This window comes from Mus caroli, chromosome 1 (assembly GCF_900094665.2).
Source record: "Mus caroli chromosome 1, CAROLI_EIJ_v1.1, whole genome shotgun sequence".
Lineage (NCBI taxonomy): Eukaryota > Metazoa > Chordata > Mammalia > Rodentia > Muridae > Mus > Mus caroli.
In genome coordinates this window covers 160,407,251-160,431,261 of record NC_034570.1, presented here as the reverse complement: position 1 = coordinate 160,431,261, position 24,011 = coordinate 160,407,251, and the positions used below count along the sequence as shown (strand labels likewise).

The following is a 24,011-nucleotide window of genomic DNA, read 5'->3' as shown; positions in this document are numbered from 1 at the left end:
GACTGCTGTAGCCGCCGATTTCTTCCTAAGAGAATGCTTCTACCCCAGGGACTTGCACACGTAAAGGTCAAGAGATTCTGGGCAACCCCGTTGTGGGCAGGCTCTGAATTCTTCACTTAAGACTGGGTACTTTCCAAGCTGGAAGTATGAAAACTAGAGAACACACCCGTGTTGTTAGTCTTGCTCCAGGAAGGCACACCTGCCACTATCAACAGCACTGTGGGTGCCATTTACAGCTTCTCAGGCAACGTGGCATTCTGACAGGATTCCAGAGAGCATGCAAGGCTAAGGCCAAGCAAATACTGCTAATAATATATATCATATCCTTCCTTGATCCTGTTCCACCAAGCTGTTTATCTATCCATCTAATCTCTCAAAGCCACAAATGTGCCTTAACAGAGGGCAACTACGTTTTTATTTACAAATGATACCCCTTGTTAAATGATATTTCTAAATGACATAAATTGATAGTAAAGTCTGAATGAAAAATGAATACACAAGAATGACTAAGAAAACACCGAAAACGAGGAAGCCTATCCACCTGATGGAAAACATCTGACTTTCTCTAGGATCCAGGATATGTTAAATTTAGTTGCTTTTGACATCTCAACAAATTGGACTCTCGTTTCAAAACCTGCAAAAACCCAACATAATAACTCTAAATATAAATGCAACTTCATAACACTGAGATTATAGCCTGCACATACACATCCGCTGCCTATGTTGTAACAGGACAGTTGAATTTTAGCTCTCCACTCCCAGCTAAGTCTTGCTCCCTGGGCCGGTTCTCACTGACTGGCACATTTAGCATGGCCTCGGGTCATCTAATCCCTTTTGAAGGCATTTCATTCACTTGTCGCTGTGCAAAAGGCAACCTAGCTGTGACTCCGAAGACAAGGACAGAGGAAGCCCGGGTCACTGGCAATCAGGTATGTGGAGAATTAGAGACAAAATCAGCTAGTTTAAGGTCACAGGCCTGCCCTGGAGGGATCTCTGCCTAGAAACCGGCGGGTCTTTCCCAACCACACCCGTGGGCGTTCGGAACTCCGTCACTTGAAGACTCACTGCCAGCGCCGCGCTCCCTACCAGGCGCTCTGATCCGCCCCGGGTGACCGAGAGGACCCGCCCTGCAGTTTGTCCTTAAGGTGGCGCCTGGCCTCACCTCCCAGCGAAGCCGCGCGCGTAGCCGGCCCCTCCCAGGCTAGTGCGTGAGGGGGCGGTGCCACAGACTGACAGGATCCTTGGCTATCCTATTGGGCAAGAGTCTGAGTGACGTAAAGAGGCTCCTCCTTCCTGTCGCCGGCGCCCGCCCCTTTGGCTGCTCTCGGTCGCTGACGTGTCCGGCCGGCAGGCTTCCGCTCCGCCCCTGGGCCGCAGCCACTCACCGCGGCGGGAGGGGCCGGGTGGCCGGGGCCCGCGCTCCTCTCGGCCGCTGCTCGTGGCCCGCCCCGCCGCCCCGGCCCCTCGGATGACAGTATATATTCCAGGCGGGCGCGGGACACGGGCGAGTAGCCGAGCCGAAGGAGCCGCGGGATTGTCGAGGGAGGTAGGGACCCCCTTCACGCGCGCGCTCCCATGCCAAGCGCGCGGACCCGGCTACGCGTTGCCGCACCTTGCTCGGCGCCCGCTGCTCGGAGCTCCCGAGAGGCGTGGGCTGTGTCGCGGCGGGGCGGGGATGCGCGCGCGGAGGGTCTTGGGGGAGACCTGGGAGAGGAGGCTTGGGTGCTGATGGAGTTCCCGGCGCTTGTCAGCGCTGTTTTTGAGTGGGGGGAAGAGGAGCCAGGAGGGTTTCAGGCTAGGGCCCGGGCATAGTTGTGCCACTTCTGGGGTTCACCGGTGGGAATAAAGTGGTCGCTGTTACTGTTGGGAAAGCGCGTTGGGGTGTTTTGAACCCACGAGGGTAAGAATTGATAGTTCCGACCAGGACAGTGGATCCCAATGGGGGATGTGACTAGCACAGGACCCTCTTGCCTTCGCTTGATACTGATAGTGAGAGAGGTTCAGATTTCAGGGTTTCACCTCAGTTGGACTGGTAGAACGGTGAGGCTGAGAGCACACATATGCTCTAGAAGATTTAATAAAAGTTTGGTGTGAAGGCTGACTGGCCTTCATCGGCATACTATGAGATCTGAAATCCGATGGTAATGATCATGCATTTATGAGAGGCACAAGTTTAAGGACTTGGAGGTGAAGTTCACTGGGCTTGGATCCAAGAGTTTGCAGCAAACCAAAAGCATTTATCTATTTATCTATTTCATTTTTAGTTGACTCACTAGTCTGTCCTGTTAGTCAGTGGTTAGGACTCAAGTCAGTCTCAGTACCATTCCCCCCCCCCCCCCCCCCCCCCCCCCGGCCCGTTCCCTGACAGTGTTTCTCTGTGTAGCTTTGGTTGTCCTGGAACTCACTCTGTAGACCAGGCTGGCCCAGAATTCAGAGATCCATTTACCTTAAAGACATGTACCGCCATTGCCTGGCTCCATGTCCCCCCACTCCCCACCGCCCCCCAAAGCGATTTACTAACCCACCCTGAGGACATATAGCAGCAGAGGTGGGGGTGGAATTGGGAAATACTGGACTTCCTTAATGTGGCATTTAAATTCTAATAAAGGCATGTTTGATAACGGTTTGTCGGTTATGTTGATCCAGGTGTGTTAGGTTGTAGGCACACACCAAATTTAGTCATAATTTCTAGTGCAGACTTTTGTTCTTAGTATAAAAATCCATGTCTTTTTAATTCTCTTCTCTATTGCTCTATACTATTTCGTTACACACACACACAGCTCTCAAGAAAAATCAGTAGGAGATGCGGTACTATGGTTATAGCTGTGTCAGGTAAATATAAACCATATTTATTATGAATGTTACATAACACATAAATGGACAGATTTGATTTTGGTAATAAGTTTTGTAGATTGCTGGTGTTCTGGGACCAGATATCAAAGTTTACAATGAGTTGTTTTATTTGCATGAATATGTTTTTCTCCAAGCACCCAAAGGGGGGTAGTACTGAATGAGCTAGCTAGGTTGCTCTCTCTCTCTTTCTCTCTCTCTTTCTCCTTTTTCTGAGACAAGGTTTCTCTGTGTATCTCTGGCTGTCCCAAAACTCATTCTGTAGATCAATCAGGCCTCAAACTCAGAGTTACGCCAGCCTATGCCTCTGACCAGACCACGCTGGCCCGGAACTCACAGAGATCTGCCTGCTTCTTCAGGGCTGGGATTAACGGAGTAAGCCTCCTCTGGCCAGCTTTGAATGACTTTTAAAGGAACAGTTCTACCTAATATTTACCATAGGATGTGTGCATGTACTTTTAGTCGAAGAGACCTCTTTGCTTTTTAATCTTCAGGATATATGAAAAAGGCTGGGTCGTCTTCATGAGGAAATACACCAGGGAAGTGAAATTATTTGCACAGTGTCAAATGATGGGCAAGGGACAACTGGAGCGAGGAACCACAAACTAGGGGCACCTTTTGGGTTGCATGCGTCCCTAGTGATCTGACTACAACATGCTTCCTCCAGTGCTCACAAAAACAGTGCTGAACACGAGACCCTGGGAATCATTCCTTGGAAAAGAATACAAATCTACCTCTCCCTACTGTCTTATTTTTTGAGAATTTTGTACATGTTCTTATTAAATGCTTTTTAAAAAAGTGATAGAACTCTTGAAACCTAGATGTCAACTGAAACTTTTTTTTTTCTTTTGGTTTTTCCAGACAGGGTTTCTCTGTGTAGCCCTGGCTGTCCTGGAACTCGCTCTGTAGATCAGGCTGGCATTGAACTCACAGAGATGTGTCTGTCTTTGCCTCCCGAGTGCTGGGATTAAAGGCGAGCATCAGCACCACCCAGCTGAAATACCCTGTAACCCCCTAGAAAGTGTCCAAGCTCGGACTCCTGACTTCCTCACCTTTGGGTCTCCCTCTGGTTGGAGGAATTCATCTGGACTGTGCTTTGTTTCCGAGTACCGTTGACCTTGAGATTTATCACATAGCCCTAGGGTTATGAACTAGTGCTTAGCTGTCGAGTCATTAGTTTCCCTTTGGATGTTTGATACCTGTATGAAGTTGACCCAAAGTAAAGAATGGAGTCTCCAATCTCCAGTCTCCATCCTAACTCTGTCCTGTCAACCTTTTCTTCATACTTGGTGAATGGTATCATGTTACCGTATTGGGCTGTTTCACTTGGACCTAAGCTTGGCTTGTGTCTTCATATGTAGTCTTAAGAGTTAGCCAGATAAACACCCCCCCCTCCACCCCCTCCCCACGGGGTGCTGCTTCTCACCCAGTTCCCCACTACTGAGCCTCTTAGGACTTAGTCCTTTCGCCCACCTCATGTTTCTTCGTAGCCGTAGCTCACGTCCTTTTACACACTCGGCTCCTACTGTGGAATGTGAGTATGAACTTGTTCTCCATCTTATCCCTGCTGCCCTGAACACACTTGGTGGGCAGTAAGTGCTCATTAAATATTTGGTGAATGAATTAATAACCACATACAAGTTAATTTTCCTCTTTAAATTCTCTGTAATCACACGTGCTCAAGAAAGGGTAACTTGTATGGGTAGCCTAGTCACATTGTGAAGAGGGCAACTTGGGACCAATCACAACTCACTGTAGTTTTGTGACCTAAAAAAGCAAGCCATGTTGAGCCCGTAGGTTATGCTGGAAGTGAAAATTCCCTAATGAAGTCGTTGCCCGTGTAATGTAGCAGGGCACATTACTACATACTTGGTGATGACTGCAGGTAAACTTGTAAAGGTTTACTGGGAAGCTGGGTGTTACTCCAGCAACAGCCCTTTTATCCTGTGTTTCCCGTGGGTCTTGGTTCCATCAAGAAGCCACACTGAGTGGTTAGCTTATCCATGTCTGTACTCACTGTTCTCTATGATGTTCATGTGATGAAATCACAGAAGCATCCCATTCTCGGAGTCTGTCCCTTGTACAAGACTACAGCTGCCTTCAGACAACTGCTGCCACCATGTCCTGATCTCTGAACAGAGAACTCTGGGAGGCATTTTCCTTATTGCTCCCCATTGAGGAAATTTTCTTTTCTTGTATCTTTGGTAAACTTTTTGGCTTTGTCCATAGTAGCTCTTTCATGTTCAAAAGGTTGTGACTTAGAACTGTAGAGTGCAGATTTCACGTCTTTAATAGTAGTATTTTATAGAGGCCTCTCAATGTCCTAGGCGCTTTCAAAATTGCTTTTCATCATAGTAAGGATACCCTTACTTTAGAGGTAAGTGCTTCTTTTTTTTTGTTGTTTTGTTTGTTTGTATGCCTTTGAGACAGGGCTGTGCTCTGTAGCTTGGACACAGTCTTAGTCTGTAGCCTAAATGATCCTCAGAGGCTCCATCTCACTTCATCCACACAAATGCTAATATTGTGGCATTCGCCATTCCTCCCGGCTAAGGACTGTCTTTGCTCCATTTTGCAGACATGAAAAATTAGGGCAAGCCGGGCGTTGGTGGCGCAGGCCTTTCATCCCAGCACTTGGGAGACAGGCAGGTGGATTTCTGAGTTCGAGGCCAGCCTGGTCTACAGAGTGAGTTCCAGGACAGCCAGGACTATACAGAGAAACCCTGTCTCAAAAAACAACAAAACAAAACAAACTGAAAAATTAGGGCATTGAAAGGTTAAATAACTAGATCAGAATCACAAGCTTGGAGCGCGTTTGAATTGAGGTAGACCTAGTCAGTCTGACTCTAAAGCTCAGTGATGGTTGTCACCAAATGATTCTGCCTGGGTTTAAGTGAGATCTCTCTCATTGGATTCTTTGTATTTCCTCTGCTTTTGCGAGAGAGGAGAGAGAAAGAGGATAGAGTTGGAGTCACATACATCTGAGTTAAAAATTCCCATCTTTCTAGGTACTAGTGATGTAGCCAAAGGCAAATTACATAACTCCTTTGAATTTCCTTTTCTCATTGATTGTGAAAGATTATTTGTTAGGCTTCAGCCTTGGATGAAAATTTTATTCCCATTGTAGAGACACTGAGGTTGAAAGTATTTATGACTTGGTATAGGCAATAAAATTAGGAATGCCCGTCTGTTCTCACGTCTGACATGTGATGGACTTGTGGTGTGCCTCCAGGGATGCTGAGGACAAGAGGAGGCTCTGGTGTTGCAGCATGATTTGTTTTCACGTGGCAAAACTTCTGGAGGAAGTGCAGGCGCGCTCCAGGATGTCTGCTACCTACTCTCTGTGGGGTAGACGCCCTTTGAAGTTTTGTGTCTGGTGTTGCAGTGGGTGAGCCTGCCCATGCTGCCTTTGTTGCAAGAGCCATAGTCTGTTCTTACCGTTTCCTTGATGGGCACAAGGTGCAGAACTCCCTCTGCAGTGTGGAAACAGTGTTTGATGCTGAATGGTTGTGATGAGGTGGAAACTGTCGGGCATCTCATCGTATAGGTGCGGGACCTGAGGCCTGGGACAGCTGAGTGACGCATATGGACTGTTGACTGCTCTGTGCCCCTGGTCACCAGGCTGTGACAGGAGGATAGGTTGGTACCGCCATCCCTTTAACTGCCAAAGCTAAGCAGGTGGAATGCAGGACAATGGGGATTTTTTAATAGTGAGTCTCAAAGTTAAGTTATCCCTTTCATTCAGATCCTTGCAGCCAGTCTGGGTCATACCCATGGGTTTGTTTGTTTGTTTTGTTTCTTTCTTCCAATATTTTTCTCTTTTAGTTAGCCTTCAAAGTAATGGATTTCATTATAGCATTTTTAGACATATATCAGACATAGCTCATATTTATTTTCCTGCTGCTTTCTTAAATAGTCTCTCTTCTGCTTTCATGTCACACATGTGTATCTCTAGTGAAGTTTAGATTCTGCATATAAAGGGAAACCTATCTCTGGTGTGTTCATTCTCCATTCTACTCCCTGGGACCTTTCCCCCTTTACTTCTTCTTTTACTTTTCTGGTGCATGCATATATGCATGTATATGTTTTAAGTCTAGGTTCTGCATATGAGAGAAAAAATGCAATATTTGTCTGAATGTGGTTTTCTTCACTGATGGCTCTAGTTCCATGAATTTTTCAGAAAATGACATTTCAGTCTTTATGGCTGAATAAAATCCCATTACGATAGATATCCTATTTTCCTTTATCAGTTTGCATGTTGATGGGTATCTAGTAAGGTTCTGTGTCTTGGCTATTAAGAACAGTGCAGCAAGAACTGTGGATGTGCAGGTATATACCTCTGCATGCTTACTTAGATAACCAGAAGTGGTTATAGCTAGATCCAGTTGTAGTTCTACTTTTAGATTTTGAGCAACCTCCATCCTGACTCCTATAGCAGATATACAATCACGTTTCTATTAGCATCATACAAGGGTTCCTTTCCCCCACATCTTTAGCTACATGTGGTGTCACTCTGTTTTCTTTTTTAAGTTTTACTTTTTACAAGTGTGTGTGTGTGCGTGTGTGTGTGTGTGTGTTTGAACATCTTATGGAACTTGGTTCTCTCTTTTCATCATGTGGGTTCTAGAGATAGACATCATGTGCTCAGATTTGGAGACCTGCTGAGCCACCTTACCTGTGTTTGTTTGCTTTTTTTGATGATAAGCATTCTAATTGGGTCCCCTTGGCTTTTCATATCCACAGTTGTGTGTTAGCTTGCTTTCCTTCTAGCTGTCTTTCTTTACAGTGCATTTGGTACCCTGGCTTCTTTTTGTCTTCTTTTTCAAGCCATGGTGATAACGCCCTGCGTATCAATCCATACTTGGCTTCCTATCTCTCACTCTTTGATCTACAGCCAGTCGTCGTCTGGTTTTCATGGGCTAGCCCTGCCCTACACCATCTCCTGTCATTGTATGCCTTCACTTTCTGACTGATTCCTATCTTCTTCACAGTCGTCTGGTTTTCTTGGGCTAGCCCTGCCCTACACCATCTCCTGTCATTGTATGCCTTCACTTTCTGACTGATTCCTATCTTCTTCACGCTCCTTCACCAGGGCCATCAAGGTCTTCTTGTTCCCTGCTCTTATCTATGCAGTCTGTTTGACCCCCTGCAGGGTCAAAGAGCTAGATTGTGAACATTTCCCAGCTGGTGCCTGTTTAGATCTTGCGTTCATCAGTACTAGGTAGGTGGTAGACCCACCTATATATTTAATTTCTCATTCCCTAAATATTTAATTTCTTCACTCCCTTACTTTTGAGCACTCTGCAGTTTAAGAGTTGACTTTGAGATCATAGAATACTCATGCTTGTGGCTGACACCGTCTTCTTCCCTGATTGTTATCTGTGTATCACCTTTCCTTCCAGTGAGGGCTCAGGTTTTTAGCGAGTAGATGATGGGTATGATTCCCCTGTTTCCCTGTGGAAGTTGAAATATTGTTTTCATAGTTATAGGTGCTGCTGAACTCTGAATACAACAGTAGTTATCTTCATTAGAGCAAAGGGAGAACAGTTGAACTATGAAGTCGTAGCGTAGTGTTCAGAGGAGTAGGGCAGCAGCAGCAGAGGCAGTGGAGAGAGATGGAGGGGGTGAGGTGCCACTCCACTGCCTGCGCTGCTGAGTCTCCTCAGTGTGAATACTGATAACGGTTACAAGTGATGGAGAGGTAGGAACTTAGATGAGACTTGCAAGTAAAGTGCTTTGGATAGTGCCGCACATAGTGCTAATTATTGTTGAAGTTTGAGCTCTCACAAATATTGAGTCAGTGTCAGAAAGGCAGAAGGTCATTTCTAAATATTGAGATTTTAAAAACATAGTGTCATACACAGCTCAATGATAGGGCTATGTTCTGAGAAGTATGTCATTAGGCTGTGTACATGTATAACCTAAGGTAGCTTAGATGGGACCACTGCTAGATAAGTGATCTTGGCCACAATGTCAGGACATCTGTCTGCCCTTTCTTAATTCCTTTTCTTTTTGGTTCACAGCTCTCCCTACTCTGTTTTTACCAAGCTTCACTACCAGAGCACTATGAATGTCAATGACCTCAAACAAAGGCTGTCCCAAGCTGGGCAAGAGCACCTGCTGCAGTTCTGGAATGAGCTGCCCGAAGCCCAGCAGGTAGAGCTTTATATGGAGCTCCAGGCCATGAACTTTGAAGAGCTGAACTCCTTTTTCCGGAAGGCCATTGGCGAATTTGATCGATCCTCTCACCAAGAAAAGGTGGATGCACGAATGGAGCCTGTGCCCCGGCAGGTTTTGGGCAGTGCTACCAGAGATCAAGAGCAGCTGCAGGCCTGGGAAAGGGAAGGTACTAAGCGTGCTCACGTCTTACTCAGTGTGTTATGAGTGAGATATGCTGAAATTATTCAAGTTGCTGGATCATGTAGCACTGTGCTGATCGTACTAGAAATCAGATGACCCACTAGCAATGGCAAACATTCTTGCCTAGGTAGCTGCAGTGCCTGCTATGGCTGATCTACACTTCGCTTGAATTACCGCTGCCTGCTTTCAAAGCTCTTCTCTAGTCTTATTCTGCCTCGGTCTCCTTTTGTCTTTAAAGTCTATACTCTTGCTGGGTCACTTTCCTTGAAATTTTGTGGCCTGAGATAAAAGTTCCAATTTAAGCTGCTTTGACCTGAAAAATCTGCCTTGAACTGGTTTTCCACACCTGAATTTCCAGCTCTGTTTTCTTCTGTGTACCATGTCTCATTCCTGTTGCTGCACACATTGTAGCTGAGGCAAGCGGTTCACCTTGCCTAGGTGTTCTGTTATGCATTTCCTCCTGTGTTTATATTTATCTTTAGCTTGGTCTGGCCTGTGCCCTTTCTCTGCTTAGCGTCACCTTGAAGGCCAGGGAGCTGTGCAGGCCGTGGTTCTGCTGCTGTGCACTGACATTCTTTGTTTTGTTTGGGAGGTGCTAGAGATCAAGCCCAGGGCCAGTGCAGGTGAGAAAAGCACTCTGCCGCCGAGCCAGATCTCTTGACAGCTGCCTGCTGGGTTTGACCTCTCCATGAAGGCCAGGAAAGCTTTGAACTTGCAGCCCTCCTGCCTCAGCCTCCTCAGTAGCCAGTTATAGGTCCAGTTCTTACACTCATTCTTCTTTAAACATTTTTTTCTTTTTTAAAAAATGTATATGTATGGAATATTTTGCCTTCATGTTTGCCTGTACATCACACGTGTGCAATGCTCACAGAGGCCGGGAAGAGGGTGTCAGATCCCTTCAGAATGAAGTTAGAGGAGGTTGTGAGTTATTTTGTAGGTACTGGGAATTGAACTTGGACTCTTTAAATCAGTGCTCTAAACCTCTGAGCCATGATCCTAGCTTCCTTACACTCATTCTTTATGATTCTCCAGATTTGCTGTTTTCAATGCTTTCCTCACTGTACAGAGTTAGACTTAGTTGTTTATGCTTGCAGTTGATGCTACCTTTAGTGACAGCTGTTTGCATTTGTCTTCCTAATTACGTCATACACTTTTGAAGAACAGCACATGTCCTGGTTGTCTGTGTATGTTAGACATCATTTAGGAGGAAAATTTGTAGTTATATGTTGATCAATACCATGTGTTGAATTTGTCCACAGATTTCTTGTTCAAAACATATACTATAATGTAGTCTAATGTCTAGTACTAATTTATACTTTTGAGAATGGCAGAATAGCTCCACTATAGCTTGTCGGTAGAGTTGCTTTTTGTAACCTAGTCCTCCTGTAAATAAGAAGGTTGCTAAATACTATACCCTAGGCCTGTGCACTAGTTATTTTTGCATAGCTCTGATGAAATACCAGACAAATAGTTTAAAGGGAGAAGTATATATATTTTGGGTCACAGTTTCAGAGAGTTCCCTCCATCCTGATGGGGAGGGCTTGCTTCACTGACTCCTTCTTCCCCCTTTGACTGTCAGAGCTCCTACCCATGGGATGGTGTGATCCTCATGCAGAGCGGGTCTCTTCCCCTTTACTTAATCGTCCCTAGAAACACCCTCACACGTATACCCAGGAATGTGCCTCACCAGGCTCCTAGGTGAATGTACAGCTAGTCAGGTTGACGGTGAAGACAGACCAATGTCACCTTTGAGTCTTTGCCTACATTTCTCGATAAGTCTCTGCCTTGTTTTCTTAACGGAATGAACAAGTGAGACTAATATACTTTATTATAAAATCTATCTTCAAAATACCCAAAATTGCCTGTAACTATATCAGATCTATTTTTTAATATTACCTACTTGTATACATGCTTACTTTCATAGGTGTAAATAATATCATAGCTACATTATTATCTCGGTGGCTACTTTTGTCTTTCACCTTTTGACAGCCCACCTCTCCATGAAATAAGAAGATAGCTGGTGTCGTTGGCATTCTCTATACCTTACCTCCCCTCGGCCGACAGGTTTATTGATTTTTAACTTGTGTTCCAAAGAGCCCCAGAGAGTTCACTTGTGGGAAAGCTGTTTCATATAGGGAAGAGGAAGCTGACTCTAGCTAGGCAGGTCTCTAACCTTTCACATCTGTCACAGTGGTTCTACTTCCTTCTGTTCTGTGTATTTAATTGTTATATGAGCCTTTCTTTATTCAGGAACATTCAAAAGGACTTATTCATAAAGATGTTAAAGAGCAGCTTGAGAAAGATTGGTTAATCATTCAGAGGATGCCTTTCAGATCTGAGATGCACATGCATGGCTGACCTAGCCTCTTGCCGAGAGAGTATGGCTAACCTGGCTTCTTATGGAGGGAGCCCTGGCTAACCTGCCCTCTTACTGAGAACTGGGCAGGGCCACTCAGAATCGAGAGAATGACTTTCAGAGGAACCTTGTGAATGGAGAGTTTTGGTGATATGGTGACTCGTTCTGACTTTGGAATCATTAATCCTGTCTTCCTGCTCTGGGTTTCAAAAAGGCTGCTGCTCCAAATCAAAAGTCAAATGAGCCTCTCTCCTTCATCCCAGCTGCCATGTTTCTCCTTAGGGTAAGCGGGGGTGGAGTCATAGCTTTAACATTTAAGGAATCTGGTATAATGGCTAGAAGCAACAAGCTGGCCTCCTTTGGAGTCTTTAGCTTTTAATGGACTCTGCAGAACTAATCTACATTTATAATTTTTCATTTAAAGTTTAATCCACAGTTGTTAGAACCAAGTATGGCCCAAGAAGGAGAAAAGCAAACTTCCTTTTGGCTCAGTGTCAGGAAACAGTGTTTATTTGTGGCTTAACAGTAGGGCGGAGGGGATTTAGTGACTGATTTTCTATCCTTCTCACTTAGCCAGAGTGCTGTGTGTTTGCGCAGTCATATCAATAGAAAGTTTCTGCAGTGGTGAGGATTATATCATTGTACTTTATATGCTGCAAGGAGTCTCATAACTGTTTCAAGGACAGTTTTGTTTTCTTCATGATGGGGGATAAGTATTGTGTAGTACTTTCCAAGCATCTGCTATTGAAATGATAATGGACATTTGAAACTGAGGGTAGAAAGTTATTTCTTAGGGGCTAAGTAACGTCCTTGTTGAAGAGAGGTCTTACTTTAATTTGAGTTTTACAGTTTTCTGGCAACACATAAATAGTGTAACATAGACTAGCAACTGGGAACTCTTGAGGTCTTGAAAGAGAAGCAATTAGAAGCTTTGAGAAGAATGCCATTTTAGTAAAGATACACTGGGAAAGTCTAATTGCTTAGTAAATGTTGTCCTTTATTTAAAAATGCATATTTAGTTAAGTACAAGTTAATCTCCCACTTAAACTAATAAGTATTCGGTGATACCCATTTTCTTTCCTGTGAGACATTTTCCTAACAAGTATAGAGGTTCTGGGAATGGATGCTGGCCTTGTATGGCTGGGTGGTAAGCGGCCCACCACTGAGCTGCATCCCCAGGACCTGAACTGGTGTCTCCTCTCTTTCTATGACAACATGGTAGGAAGGTAACTGTCTTGTGGAGAAGAAATGTGCTCAACATTATTTCCCCTACCCTTTCTTAGGTCTAGTATAATAATGATTTGATAGATTTGTTTTATTTTAAAGGTAATACATACTTAGCTAAAAGTTAGAAAATACTAAAAATGTCAAAGAAAAAAGAAAATTTCTGCCATCTCACACTCCAGACAAAAATAATTACTAGTAATGTTTTATAGTATTTTCTTTTGCATAGGATATCATTGTGTAGAAATTTATATGGATTTATTATGAAATAGTTCAAGTATATTATGAACAAGTATTTTGAGACAAATATGGTATAGTAAATGCCTACATATGCTACTTTGACTAAAAGTTAATTTTTTGGGGCTTCATGTATTCTCCCTTTTGTTCTCTTTTTCCTTTGTTGCTATATTCCAAATATCATGCTGTTCTTGTCATCATAGTTCAGTATATGACTTGAAACATGTATACAGTGCCAAAATACCTCTTCCCAACCCATAGGAATCACAATGCCTTTTGTTGAATGCCTAGTGAAATTCACAGTAAGTAGAGCACTAGTTTATAAAGTGAGTTCAGGTGGAGAAGCTCTTGAGTAGTCTGCTCTTTGTGTTTAACATTTTGGGAAGCAGTTTCAGTTGTAACATGTAATTACAACGTAAAGCCTTAGGATGGGCATGGCAGTACCTGCTGTAGTCATAACGCACGGGTGTGGAAGCAGGGGGTCACTAGTTCAAGTCCATGTTTGGCTGCATGGAAAGTTTGAGGCTAGAGGTATGTGAGACTTTGTCTAAAACACAACACAAAACAAAACAAAACAACAACAAAAGGCAAGACAAAGCTTTTGTGCTTCAGTATCTATTCTGACTGGCTTTCTTGGATAGCTTTCCTTCTTGTGTCCTAGCTGAAGCGCCTGTTGATGCCCCTTGACTTGTCCTGAGGTGTCTACAGTTTACATGGAAGTTCTTGTGCTCTGCTTCAGCAGGGCCCATGAAACCGCCCGTGTCTCAGGCACCTGTCCAAGTTGAAGCTCAGGGAGGAAGCAGTCCAACCAGGAAGTTACCCAGGAAGGGTTTGACCTTTCACAGGCCACTGGAAACTAACTGCCGTGTTTCTTGTAATGTTACCAAGGAAGAGTGCTCAGAACCTTCTGGGCTCACAGTGCCTGGATCTCCAAAGAGAGAAGTTCTCTAGATCTACAGTTCTCTCTCTCTGGCTTAATTTTTGTTGTTGTTTTATTTTATTTTTTTCTTTCTGTCTTAAAATCCATCCTGTAAGAAAGTCTTAACTCAGTTGGAGTTGGTGCTACAGGGCAGTTGTGAGCCAGCTGGTAACTGAACTTGGTCCCTCTTGAAGAGCAGCTCTTAACAGCTGAGACCTAGAAAGATATTTTAATGTGTTCATTGAAGTCTCTCACTGGTTTTTGGGTGTTTGAGTGGGTTGCCTAAGCTTAAGTTTGTATGTTGAATTATGGAGGTTTTGTGATACAAGTATTTTCTTTTCTAGGACTTTCTCAGATTTCTCAGAACAAAGTAGCAGTTCTTCTTCTAGCTGGTGGGCAGGGGACAAGACTTGGAGTCTCATATCCCAAGGGCATGTATGATGTTGGCTTGCCATCCCACAAGACGCTTTTTCAGATTCAAGCAGAACGTATTCTGAAGCTCCAGCAGTTAGCTGAAACACACCATGGCAACAAGTGCATCATCCCATGGTAAGCTGCGTCTCGCCCTGCAGCATCCGCTCTGCAGCATTCAAATGTATGTAAACTTGCTGACAGGAGGGCACACTTCCTGTGCTCGGTGATCTGGGGAGAGGTCATTCTATATATGCTGGAAGTAGTATATGTTATAGCTATCTAGCTGGCCTTACTGGGAGTGTCTACGCACTTTTCTACCCTTAACCGAGCACCTGAAGAATACCTTTCAGTATCCAACAAGCCCTCGGTGCAGAAATTTCTTCCTGACTGATGGTGTGTCTAAAATAGGCCTTCTGGTTGAAACTTAATTTCCTCCTGAAATCTAAGGTGTTGCTTTATTGTTCCCGGTGTTGCTGCCAGGTGTCCAGTGTCATTTTGATCCCTAACCATTTTGTTTCCTCTCTCACGCATTTGGGTCTCTTCCTTATAGTGTCTGAAACTTCATGATAAGATGGAATGGCCCATTAGACCTTTTCAGTCTAGCAGTGCAGGTCCTAAGCACCAGGTTAGGTAGTTCTTACTCCCCCTCACCCCTACCTCTTCCATACACTCCCCCGAGATGAAAGCCACTTTGACCTCTCTGCTATGGGTCACATTTGTTTTCTTAGCTCCTACTGGAGTGCTGCATAGGGCACTGTCTTGGCCACTGCCTCCTAAGCTATGGGTCACATTTGTTTTCTTAGCTCCTACTGGAGTGCTGCATAGGACACTGTCTTGGCCACTGCCTCCTAAGCTATGGGTCACATTTGTTTTCTCAGTCCCTACTGGAGTGCTGCATAGGGCACTGTCTTGGCCACTGCCTCCTAAGCACTGAGAGTGATACTCAGATGATGGCTGCCTTTCACTTTTGTTTTTCTTTTCTCTTTTGCTCTCTGATTAGTTTCCCAGAGCGGTTTTAAAGGGGAGCCAGCTGTGCATTTGACATCCCTCAGGGCCTTGATCTTATCACTTCAGTCCCATAGGACCAATCAAAACTGCTGGTTTTTTGTCTCCCAGCAACAACCTCTGGTCCTCGTGCAGATTCCTTACCTGTGCCAGCATCAGAATAGACTGTCAAGAAGTAGCAGCTGCTTTTCTTAATGCCCTTTGGAAGATGCTCCCTCTCTGGGGCTCCCGGTCTCAACCATGCTGCTCTGTGGCTCTCTGATTCCTTTGAAGACGTGGTTTTTGGAATAAGTTTTCAAGATGTTCAGGTTCTGTTTCAATACAAAAGTATTGGGATGCTGCCAACTTTTCTTTCTTCCATCTTGATTCCTGTGGGGGTTTAGAGGGACATCTGTGTTCTATGTGGTCAGCGGGTTATTTACAGCCCTGCTCTGTTGTCATGTTGGACTTTCTTCTTTCTTCCCTCTACTTTTTAGTGCTCTGCATCTGTATGCAGAACAGTTTCCCACCTCTTTTTCATTTCTATAAAACAAAGAGTTGTGGCCCAGCTTATTACAAAGGTTCAAATGCCCCAAATAATTTCATTGGCATACATATTTACTGTGGCAGGAAATCATGCCATTTTCTAAATCAACTTAAATAATTATTTTTGTTTTATGTTCTGCCTTCGTGTATGTCTGCACTACATGCTTGCAGTATCTGCAGAGATCAGAAGAGGGCATCAGGCCCTCTAGAAATGGGCCTACAGTGGTCATTAACTACCAAATGGGAGCCAACCTGAGTCCTCTGTAAGAGCAGTGCTCTTCACTGTGAGCCCTCTCCAGCTCTGTGCTTCACCAGTTGACTTACGGAATGATGATTAGTTGAGTTTACTGTTTCTAAGTCCTAAGTATTGATCACTGACCAGAACAAGAATTCCAACTTTTATGTAGCTTACATTCTGGTAAGGCCCTGAACCACTTCAGTTTCTAATTATAGTCTTAGGCAGGATCTTTTTAATCTTTTGCTATTCGGTCATGAATTAAATTTTTTTCAAAATGAAAGATTTGTTTTAATTTTTATGTGTATAAATGTTTTTCCTGTGTATACGTCTGAACACCCTTACGTGTGCCTGATACCCAGGGAGACCAGAAGAGGTGCTGGTTTCCTAGGCCTGGAGTTAGAGGCAGTTGTGAGCCACATGTTGATGTTGGGGATTGAATGGTGACCTCTGGAAGAGCACACAGTGGTCTTAACTGCCGGGCCATCCCTCGAGATCCTGAGTTAAGGCTCTGCGGCAACAGAATGTACACTTTTACTTCTGTGGTTCTCACTGGGTGGCGAGCAGAGTTTATGTGCTCGCTTATGCCTCTAGGTATGGGTTCTCTGCTGCTGGAAACAGGTTTGATATTTTCATAGGCTTTTTTTAGACATAAGGACCGGTAAAGTCCTGGAAGAAATACAACTGCTAACTAGTGTGTCTGAGCCAGAAAAAAAGATGAAGTAAGTCAAATATAAAGCAAGCGCTCTTACAGAGTCTCTGCAGCTTGGGAGATCTATTGAGTGTACTTTCTTTTGCCTTAATTCTTGCAGTATCATTGCTTATAAAATGGACTCTCTTTTGCAGGTATATAATGACCAGCGGCAGAACAATGGAATCAACGAAGGAGTTCTTCACAAAGCACAAGTTCTTTGGTTTAAAAAAGGAGAACGTGGTGTTTTTCCAGCAGGGAATGCTGCCTGCTATGAGTTTTGATGGGAAAATTATCTTGGAAGAGAAAAACAAAGTTTCTATGGCTCCAGGTTTGTATCATCCCCGTGCAGTGGTGACTTCCTTGATAGTATGGAACAACTCACTAACTATTGATCTTCTTTTGAATGGTGGTGATTTGGATATTAATAAAACAGGTTTCTTTCCCCTTCAATTTTTTTCTTTCAAATTGTCAATGGTCTAACAAGTTGAAAATGTCCGTTAGTGAAATGAATGGATTGATTTTTATCCTTCGTGTGGATGTTTGTCCTAGAGAGCTTTCTGGATGTTCATTCTCCTCCCTTACTGTTTTATACATATAGCAGTGCCCCTGGCACACTATTTACTGTGCTGAAGAACAGGGAGGCATCACTATGTAGTAGGCGGGAGGCTTAGCTCATGGTGTAAGTCAGTGGTAGATTGATTATCTGGCACGCACGCACAAGGCTCTGAGTTCACATCACCACTGGGAAAAAAACCAAAACAACAAAGTAGTGAGAGGCTAAGTGATAATTTCCAAGTGGCTTTAAACCTTAAATCATACAGAGATAATTGCTTAGGGATATTACATGGCAAAGAGAAATCTTCCTACAGTGAGAGAGCACAAGGCAGAACTGTATACATGTGAGTAGGGACCCCGGCTTGTGTGTCTGCAGTTAGCATGTGCACACTGCAGTTTGCTAATGGCATTTACTGGAACTGGACGGTAGTGCTTGCAGAACCACACAGAGTGACCTGGAGAGCGAGCGAGCTCAGCTGTGAAACCTGCGTGAGTTTCTCTGAGTCTGTACTTGGAGGGAAGACTGAGAGGAATAGACAGTAAACTAGACCTTCACCATGTATCGGCCTGCTTTGATCTGGATTCCTGTTTGCAAAAGACTGTTCTTGTTTGTTTGTTTGTTTTGAGGCGAGGTCTAATATCAGGCTGGTCTGCAACTCACTGTATAGCTGAAGTGACTTTAGACTTCAGATGTGCCTTCCTGTACTCTTAAGTGCTGGGACTGCACGTGTGTGCTACCACACTCTGTTTAGAAAGTGCTGGAGATCAAACCCAGGGTGTCATGCATGCTAGGCGGGTACTCTATCAACTGAACTGTATTCCCAGTATCTCTCTCTCTCTCTCTCTCTCTCTCTCTCTCTCCTTTTCCTTTCTCCCTCCCTTCCTTCCTTCCTTTCTTCCTTGTAGAAGAGTTTACTACTATTATTAGCTCTGTTTTGGGGTGCTATCTAGTTTTTCATTATTGTTTAAGTAAGGTCAAGATTGTTAGAAGGAATATACTAAAACAGCAATGAAGATAGAGAAAAACTTTTACTTATAGTTAGTTTAAATCTCAGGTTTTCATGTCTGTCTTCTTAACAAATGAATTAGTGTAAAATGCTTAAATATTTTTATTTTGAGATAGGTAAGTCTGTTGGGATATGAATATAGGGCTGATTTGAATCATAAATATTAATATAAATCAAAATGTTCTGAAGTAATCATTACTTGATAAGTGTTATATTGTACCCTATGTTTTAGGATAAATTATTGTTTTGAGATTTCCATTAATGATGTTATTCTGGGCTTAATTATGCTAAAGAGACTTCAAAGCTTTGTGTGCATGATCACCTCTTGACACCTGAAATTTTGTGTTTATTCTGTATTTTTGACTTTGTAATGAAAGCCATCCCAGTTTGAAATGTTAAACAGTCTTTTAGTTGCCTTCACAGTGGGTCATGGAATACTACTAGTGGCTTGTTTATTTTCCAGACGGGAATGGTGGTCTCTACCGGGCTCTGGCAGCCCAAAACATTGTGGAGGACATGGAACAAAGAGGCATCTGGAGTATTCATGTCTATTGTGTGGACAACATATTGGTAAAAGTGGCGGACCCGCGGTTCATTGGATTCTGCATTCAGAAAGGAGCAGACTGTGGGGCAAAGGTAATGCCTTCCCAGCTCTGATGAGGCTTTGAATGATCTTTCTCTGTTAGTCTTTTTAAGGCAATCTGAATAATTTAGAACCATCCATTCAGCTAGAGTATCTGAACCATTCCCTTTGGTTCTAGAGGGTCTCAAGTTCTTGCTTTACACAAGAATTTCAACAATGTGAGGATGGTTTGTGACTACTTGAGACAGTGAATGGTGGTCATTGTTAATGGGTTTGTTACTCTCGAGGATGTTCAAGCACTTTAACCTGTTGTTCCTCCTGCTGGAGTAGTCGGCCAAAGGGGTGTGGTAGAAACAACAGGTGTACACTTCAGTAAGGCATTTAACAAGGGTCTCACGATATTCTGTGAATAAGACAGAAATGTGGAGATTACCAATAAAGACACTAAAAGGAATTCAATTACTGTTGGAATGACTAAGCGCACTGATAGCAGGGTAGAGGGAGGTTATGCTGTGTATTGGAACAGTTAAATAGTTGTGTGTGTGTGTGTGTGTGTGTGTGTGTGTGAGAGAGAGAGAGATAGATAAAGCTAGGAATAAAATAGAAGAGACCTTAACATTTCAGAAGATTTAGATCCCATGGAGACTAATGGGAAGATATCAATGAAATGATCGCAAGGTTTAGAATAAACTAGGAAGATGGCCAAGAAATAATACAGGCTCCCTTGACGTCCGACAGAGCCATCTGTTTTGGTATAAATGATAGGAAGGAGACTTTCAGTTTTGTAGGTGGATTACTAGTAGCATGGTGTGTTTATGTATTGCATTTGGTTTATTTATGCACTGAAAGACATCTAGGTATAGCCTATATCTTAGCTCTCGTGAGCAGTACAGCCGTGACACAGGAACTTCACAGGACTTCAGTTCTTTTCAACCTGTACTGAGTAGTGGGGAGAGCTGGAGCACATGATAAATATATTTTTTGGAATTTCATGTTGCTTTATATAGCTTCTATGTAGAACTAATATTCCCACACAACTATCTTTCACAACTATCTATGGCTCCAGTTCCTGGGGATCCCATGCCCTCTTCTGGCCTCTGTGGGCAATGCATACATACATGCAGGCAAAACATTTCTAAACATGAGATTAAGAAAATCTTTTTTAGAAAAGTTGCCTTTTCCACATTTCTTCACTGATACTTTTTCCTTTTTTGATTACATTCATTCTACCTGGGGTGACCATTAGGTAATAATAAAGTTTTTCCTTTTTTGATTACAGTCATTCTAACTGGGGTGACCATTAGGTAATAATAACGTTTTTCCTTTTTTGATTACATTCATTCTAACTGGGGTGACCATTAGGTAATAATAAAGAGGTAGAAATGCTAATGACCCCAATTTGATTATCACATATGTATATTTTTATTGAGTTATGCTGTATCATATAAGCATAATTATAATGATTTAAAAATGAAAAATAGAGTATTTCAAATTGTAAAAACGAATGAGAAAATAGGCGAAGTAAAACATATCTCTTCTTCAGAGCTCATGCCAAATCACTCCAAAATGGACACACATTTAAATATAAACGTGAAACCATAAAGATATAGAATGCTTCTATGTGTTTAGTGTAAAAGTCGAAACCATGTGTGCTCTGAACAAAACAAAGTGGGCCATATATGATGTGAAATGTCTGTTAAAAATGAGACCTCAAGGGCTAGAGAGATGGCTCAGATGTGTGTGGGTTTTTTAAAGATTTATTTATTATTATATGTAAGTACACTGTAGCTGTCTTCAGACAGACCAGAAGAGGTCGTCAGATCTCATGGATGGTTGTGAGCCACCAAGTAGTTGCTGGGATTTGAACTCAGAACCTCTAGAAGAGCAGTCAGTGCTCTTACCTGCTGAACCATCTCACCAGCCCAATGGCTCAGATGTTTAGAGCACTTGGCTGTTCAAGTGCTCTTGGAGTCCAGAGTTCAAGTCCCAGCAACCACATAATGGCTCACAACCATCCATAATGGGACCCAATGCCCTCTTTTGGTGTTTCTGAAGACAGCGACTGGGTGTATATATAATAAATCTTAAAAAAAAAAAAAAAAAAAAAAAAAGAGAGAGAGAGACCTCAAGAGACACACCATACTCTTGGTTAGAGATTTTCTATTATAAATTAATTTCTTTCCACATTAGTCTAAAAATTAGTTATATTCAGAAGCTGAAGCCCTAAATTTAGCAAATCAGGTTTTGAGAGATTAAAGTATTGGGTCTAATAAGACTTTATCTTCTTTGAGACGGGGTGTTGCTGTTAGCCTAGGCTGACTTGAAACTCATGGCAGCCCTCCTGCCTTGGCTTCCTAAGGGGCTGGAATTATGGGTATGAACCATCACATATAACATAAGACACTCTAACTCTGAAGAGAATCATTGATATAATCATCTAATTAAGGCATTGGTCTAATCAAATACTTGATAGCACATGCCATGTGTTTAATCGCTACTGAATTGCAGCGGAAACAGCACATTGAGCTGTAAGTAGCCAGCAAGCTGAAAAATCACCGAAGCATAGCAGTGCGTTTCTGACCTTGTTTCATTTGGTGTCACTCTTCCTTTCGAGATAGGACCTTAATCTTTACAGATATAAGCTTCAGAGTCAGTGTAAAGACTGAGATCAGAGGATCTGGCCACCCCGTTTGATCTAAGATATTGACATTCTTCATTCAGATAGTTTGTTAAGTGCCACATTATGGGTCGTTAATTGTGTCTGCGAAGCAGGGCTGGAACTCATGCTCCCAACTCTTACTCTCTCTTCCCTTGTGCATCTGGAGAATAGGCCTGCTTGCTGAAGCTCACCGGTGTGCTGACGTGTGTGCCCTGCTCACAGAGACATGAGTGTTCATTTCTCCTAAGTCCAGCTGAGGCTCCCTTCTGCAGCCTCACCACTTAGTCCTGGGTCTGGCATTTAAGATTGTAGTCATTCCGAATGAATAAGAATTCAGATGGAACCCAGCTAAGATTAGATTGATATAGGTAACATTTTTACAAAAGTTAGTTAGCAATATTTCTCTCCCCCTAGCTTTGTTTTTTGGGACTTGACTTAAGTTCACCTTTCCTTTCCAGGTGCTGGGATAACAGATATATGCCACTTGGCTAGACTTTTTTTTTTAAATAAGTCAATTAAGATACTAAAAATATATTTGACACATTCTTTCAATTATACTTTTATTATTTAAAACATTTTTAGATTTGATCATATTCTTCCCCTCTACAAGTCTTTCAGGGCATCTCCCTCACCCAACTTTTAAGTTCTTTCTCAAAGAATAAAAATAAATAAAATAAAAATAGATTACAACAGCAAAGCCCCTTAAAAATCAAGAAAACAAAATAAAACATTATCCAAAGAGAAGCAACAGAACAAAACATTAAATTCTAAGCGATCGTTAATTGTGTTATCTTGGATTCTTGCTTTTCAAAACATTATAAACTATTGATCAGCTCTCTTAATTTTATTCCGTAAAATTTTCTTTATAATACAACTGACTTGCAATAATATGCAGTTGGGAAATTCTTTTGTAATTTAGACTTTTATACTATGTAGATGTCAATAGCTATGGAAGCAAAGCCTTTGCCTATAGATTAAATGAAAGCAGTGCAAATGGATATAATTGTTTTTTATTTCTCCTGGCTATTTGGTTGTGGGGGTGCATAGTGGTGACTGGAAAATAAATCTCATGTGCATTGTAAAGACTGAAAACTCTCTGCCTAGGAAGGCACCTACTGCAGAGCTAGGGAGGGAGAGCTTGACTGGCAGGTGTTATGAACAGCCAGCCCCTGACTGGTTTAAATCTTCTCTGGGTTTCCTCTCATTGTAATCTGCTTCCTTCTCCAATTAGTTCCTCTCCATTAGTACTGTGCTCCTTTCAGGGTGACAACTGTTGACTGCACAGGCACTAAGATGTGTAGGAATCCCTGGTCAGCCAGCTTGTGTCTGTACCTCTAAGTGCTATATGTAAATGAAGTACCTACTGGTTGCTATGCTTGCTGGCAGGAGACTGGGACTCTCCCAGCCCTGCATATTTTAAGAAGTCAGTCACTGAAGCAGAGATGCAAGCTGACTGGTCCACATAGATTTACAGTTATACTTTTCAGATCGGAATAGATTTTTGAAAACACTCTGCTACATACTACATTATAAAACAGTGCCTTCAAGTATTCCTTTTACTTATTTGATTCTTAAATTGGCTATTTACTTCATCTGAACATTTAATTAATTAACTAATTAATTAAATAATTAGGTCTCACTCTGTAATCCAGGTTTGGCCTAATGCTTGAAGCAGTCCTTCTGCCTCAGCTTCTTGAGAGCTTCTGTTACCACAGTATAATCTACTGTACTCAGCTTGAGCCTTGATTTTATGTTGGTGCAATGTGTCCACAGTTTCCTTCCCAGTATTTGACTTGGGTCCGTGATGTTAAGAGATTATGGTAGTAACAGGTTAGGCTCACCTGAGGAATGCTAAGAATTTCATGTTCTTATTTTTTGCCCTCAGACCTTTTTCTTTCTTGTTTTTTTGAGACAGGGGTTTTCTCTCTCTAGCCTGGCTGTCCTGGAACTTGCTCTGTAGACCAAGCTGGCCTCAAACTCAGAGATCCATCTGCCTCTGACTCCCGAGTGCTAGGATTAAAGGTGTATGCCACTACCCTTCTGCCCTTGAATTTGATAGACACTCCCCATTTCTCCTGTCAGCCCAGAGCTATCACTGGTTTTCATAAAACGTAAGGGCACAGACTCTTTTACTTTCGATTGAAATCCAGCATGAAATGGCTAACTTTGGGTAGATAATCCAGCATGTAATGGATACATTTATTCCTCTGAAAAAAGTTGGAGAGGGAGCTAGGTGACCTGCCTGCCTTACCTTTATCCATCTAGGTTTCTGAAAAATGAGGAAAACACTTAATTGTTGCCTGAAAATTCAAGAAACAATTCAAATGGAGCAATTATCTGGGCAAGAGAGAGAGAGAGAGAGAGAGAGAGAGAGAGAGAGAGAGAGAGAGA

General features: G+C 42.8%; 1 protein-coding gene across 4 annotated transcripts in view; it reads left to right on the top strand.

The window, feature by feature from the left end:
* Positions 1 to 1,338: 1,338 nt before the first annotated feature.
* Positions 1,339 to 24,011, top strand: part of Uap1 (UDP-N-acetylglucosamine pyrophosphorylase 1) — a 33,141-nt gene continuing 10,468 nt past the window's right edge. The window contains exons 1-6 of one of the 4 annotated variants that reach the window (XM_021153293.2): positions 1,379 to 1,546; positions 6,395 to 6,486; positions 8,871 to 9,193; positions 14,288 to 14,492; positions 16,969 to 17,144; positions 18,842 to 19,014. In XM_021153293.2, the coding sequence (XP_021008952.1) occupies positions 8,914 to 9,193; positions 14,288 to 14,492; positions 16,969 to 17,144; positions 18,842 to 19,014 (834 nt within the window). In that variant the 5' untranslated portion in view covers positions 1,379 to 1,546; positions 6,395 to 6,486; positions 8,871 to 8,913. Of the gene's footprint in view, positions 1,547 to 6,394; positions 6,487 to 8,870; positions 9,194 to 14,287; positions 14,493 to 16,968; positions 17,145 to 18,841; positions 19,015 to 24,011 lie in introns of all 4 variants that reach the window. The other 3 variants (XM_021153450.2, XM_021153370.1, XM_021153213.2) reach the window with 3 other exon arrangements.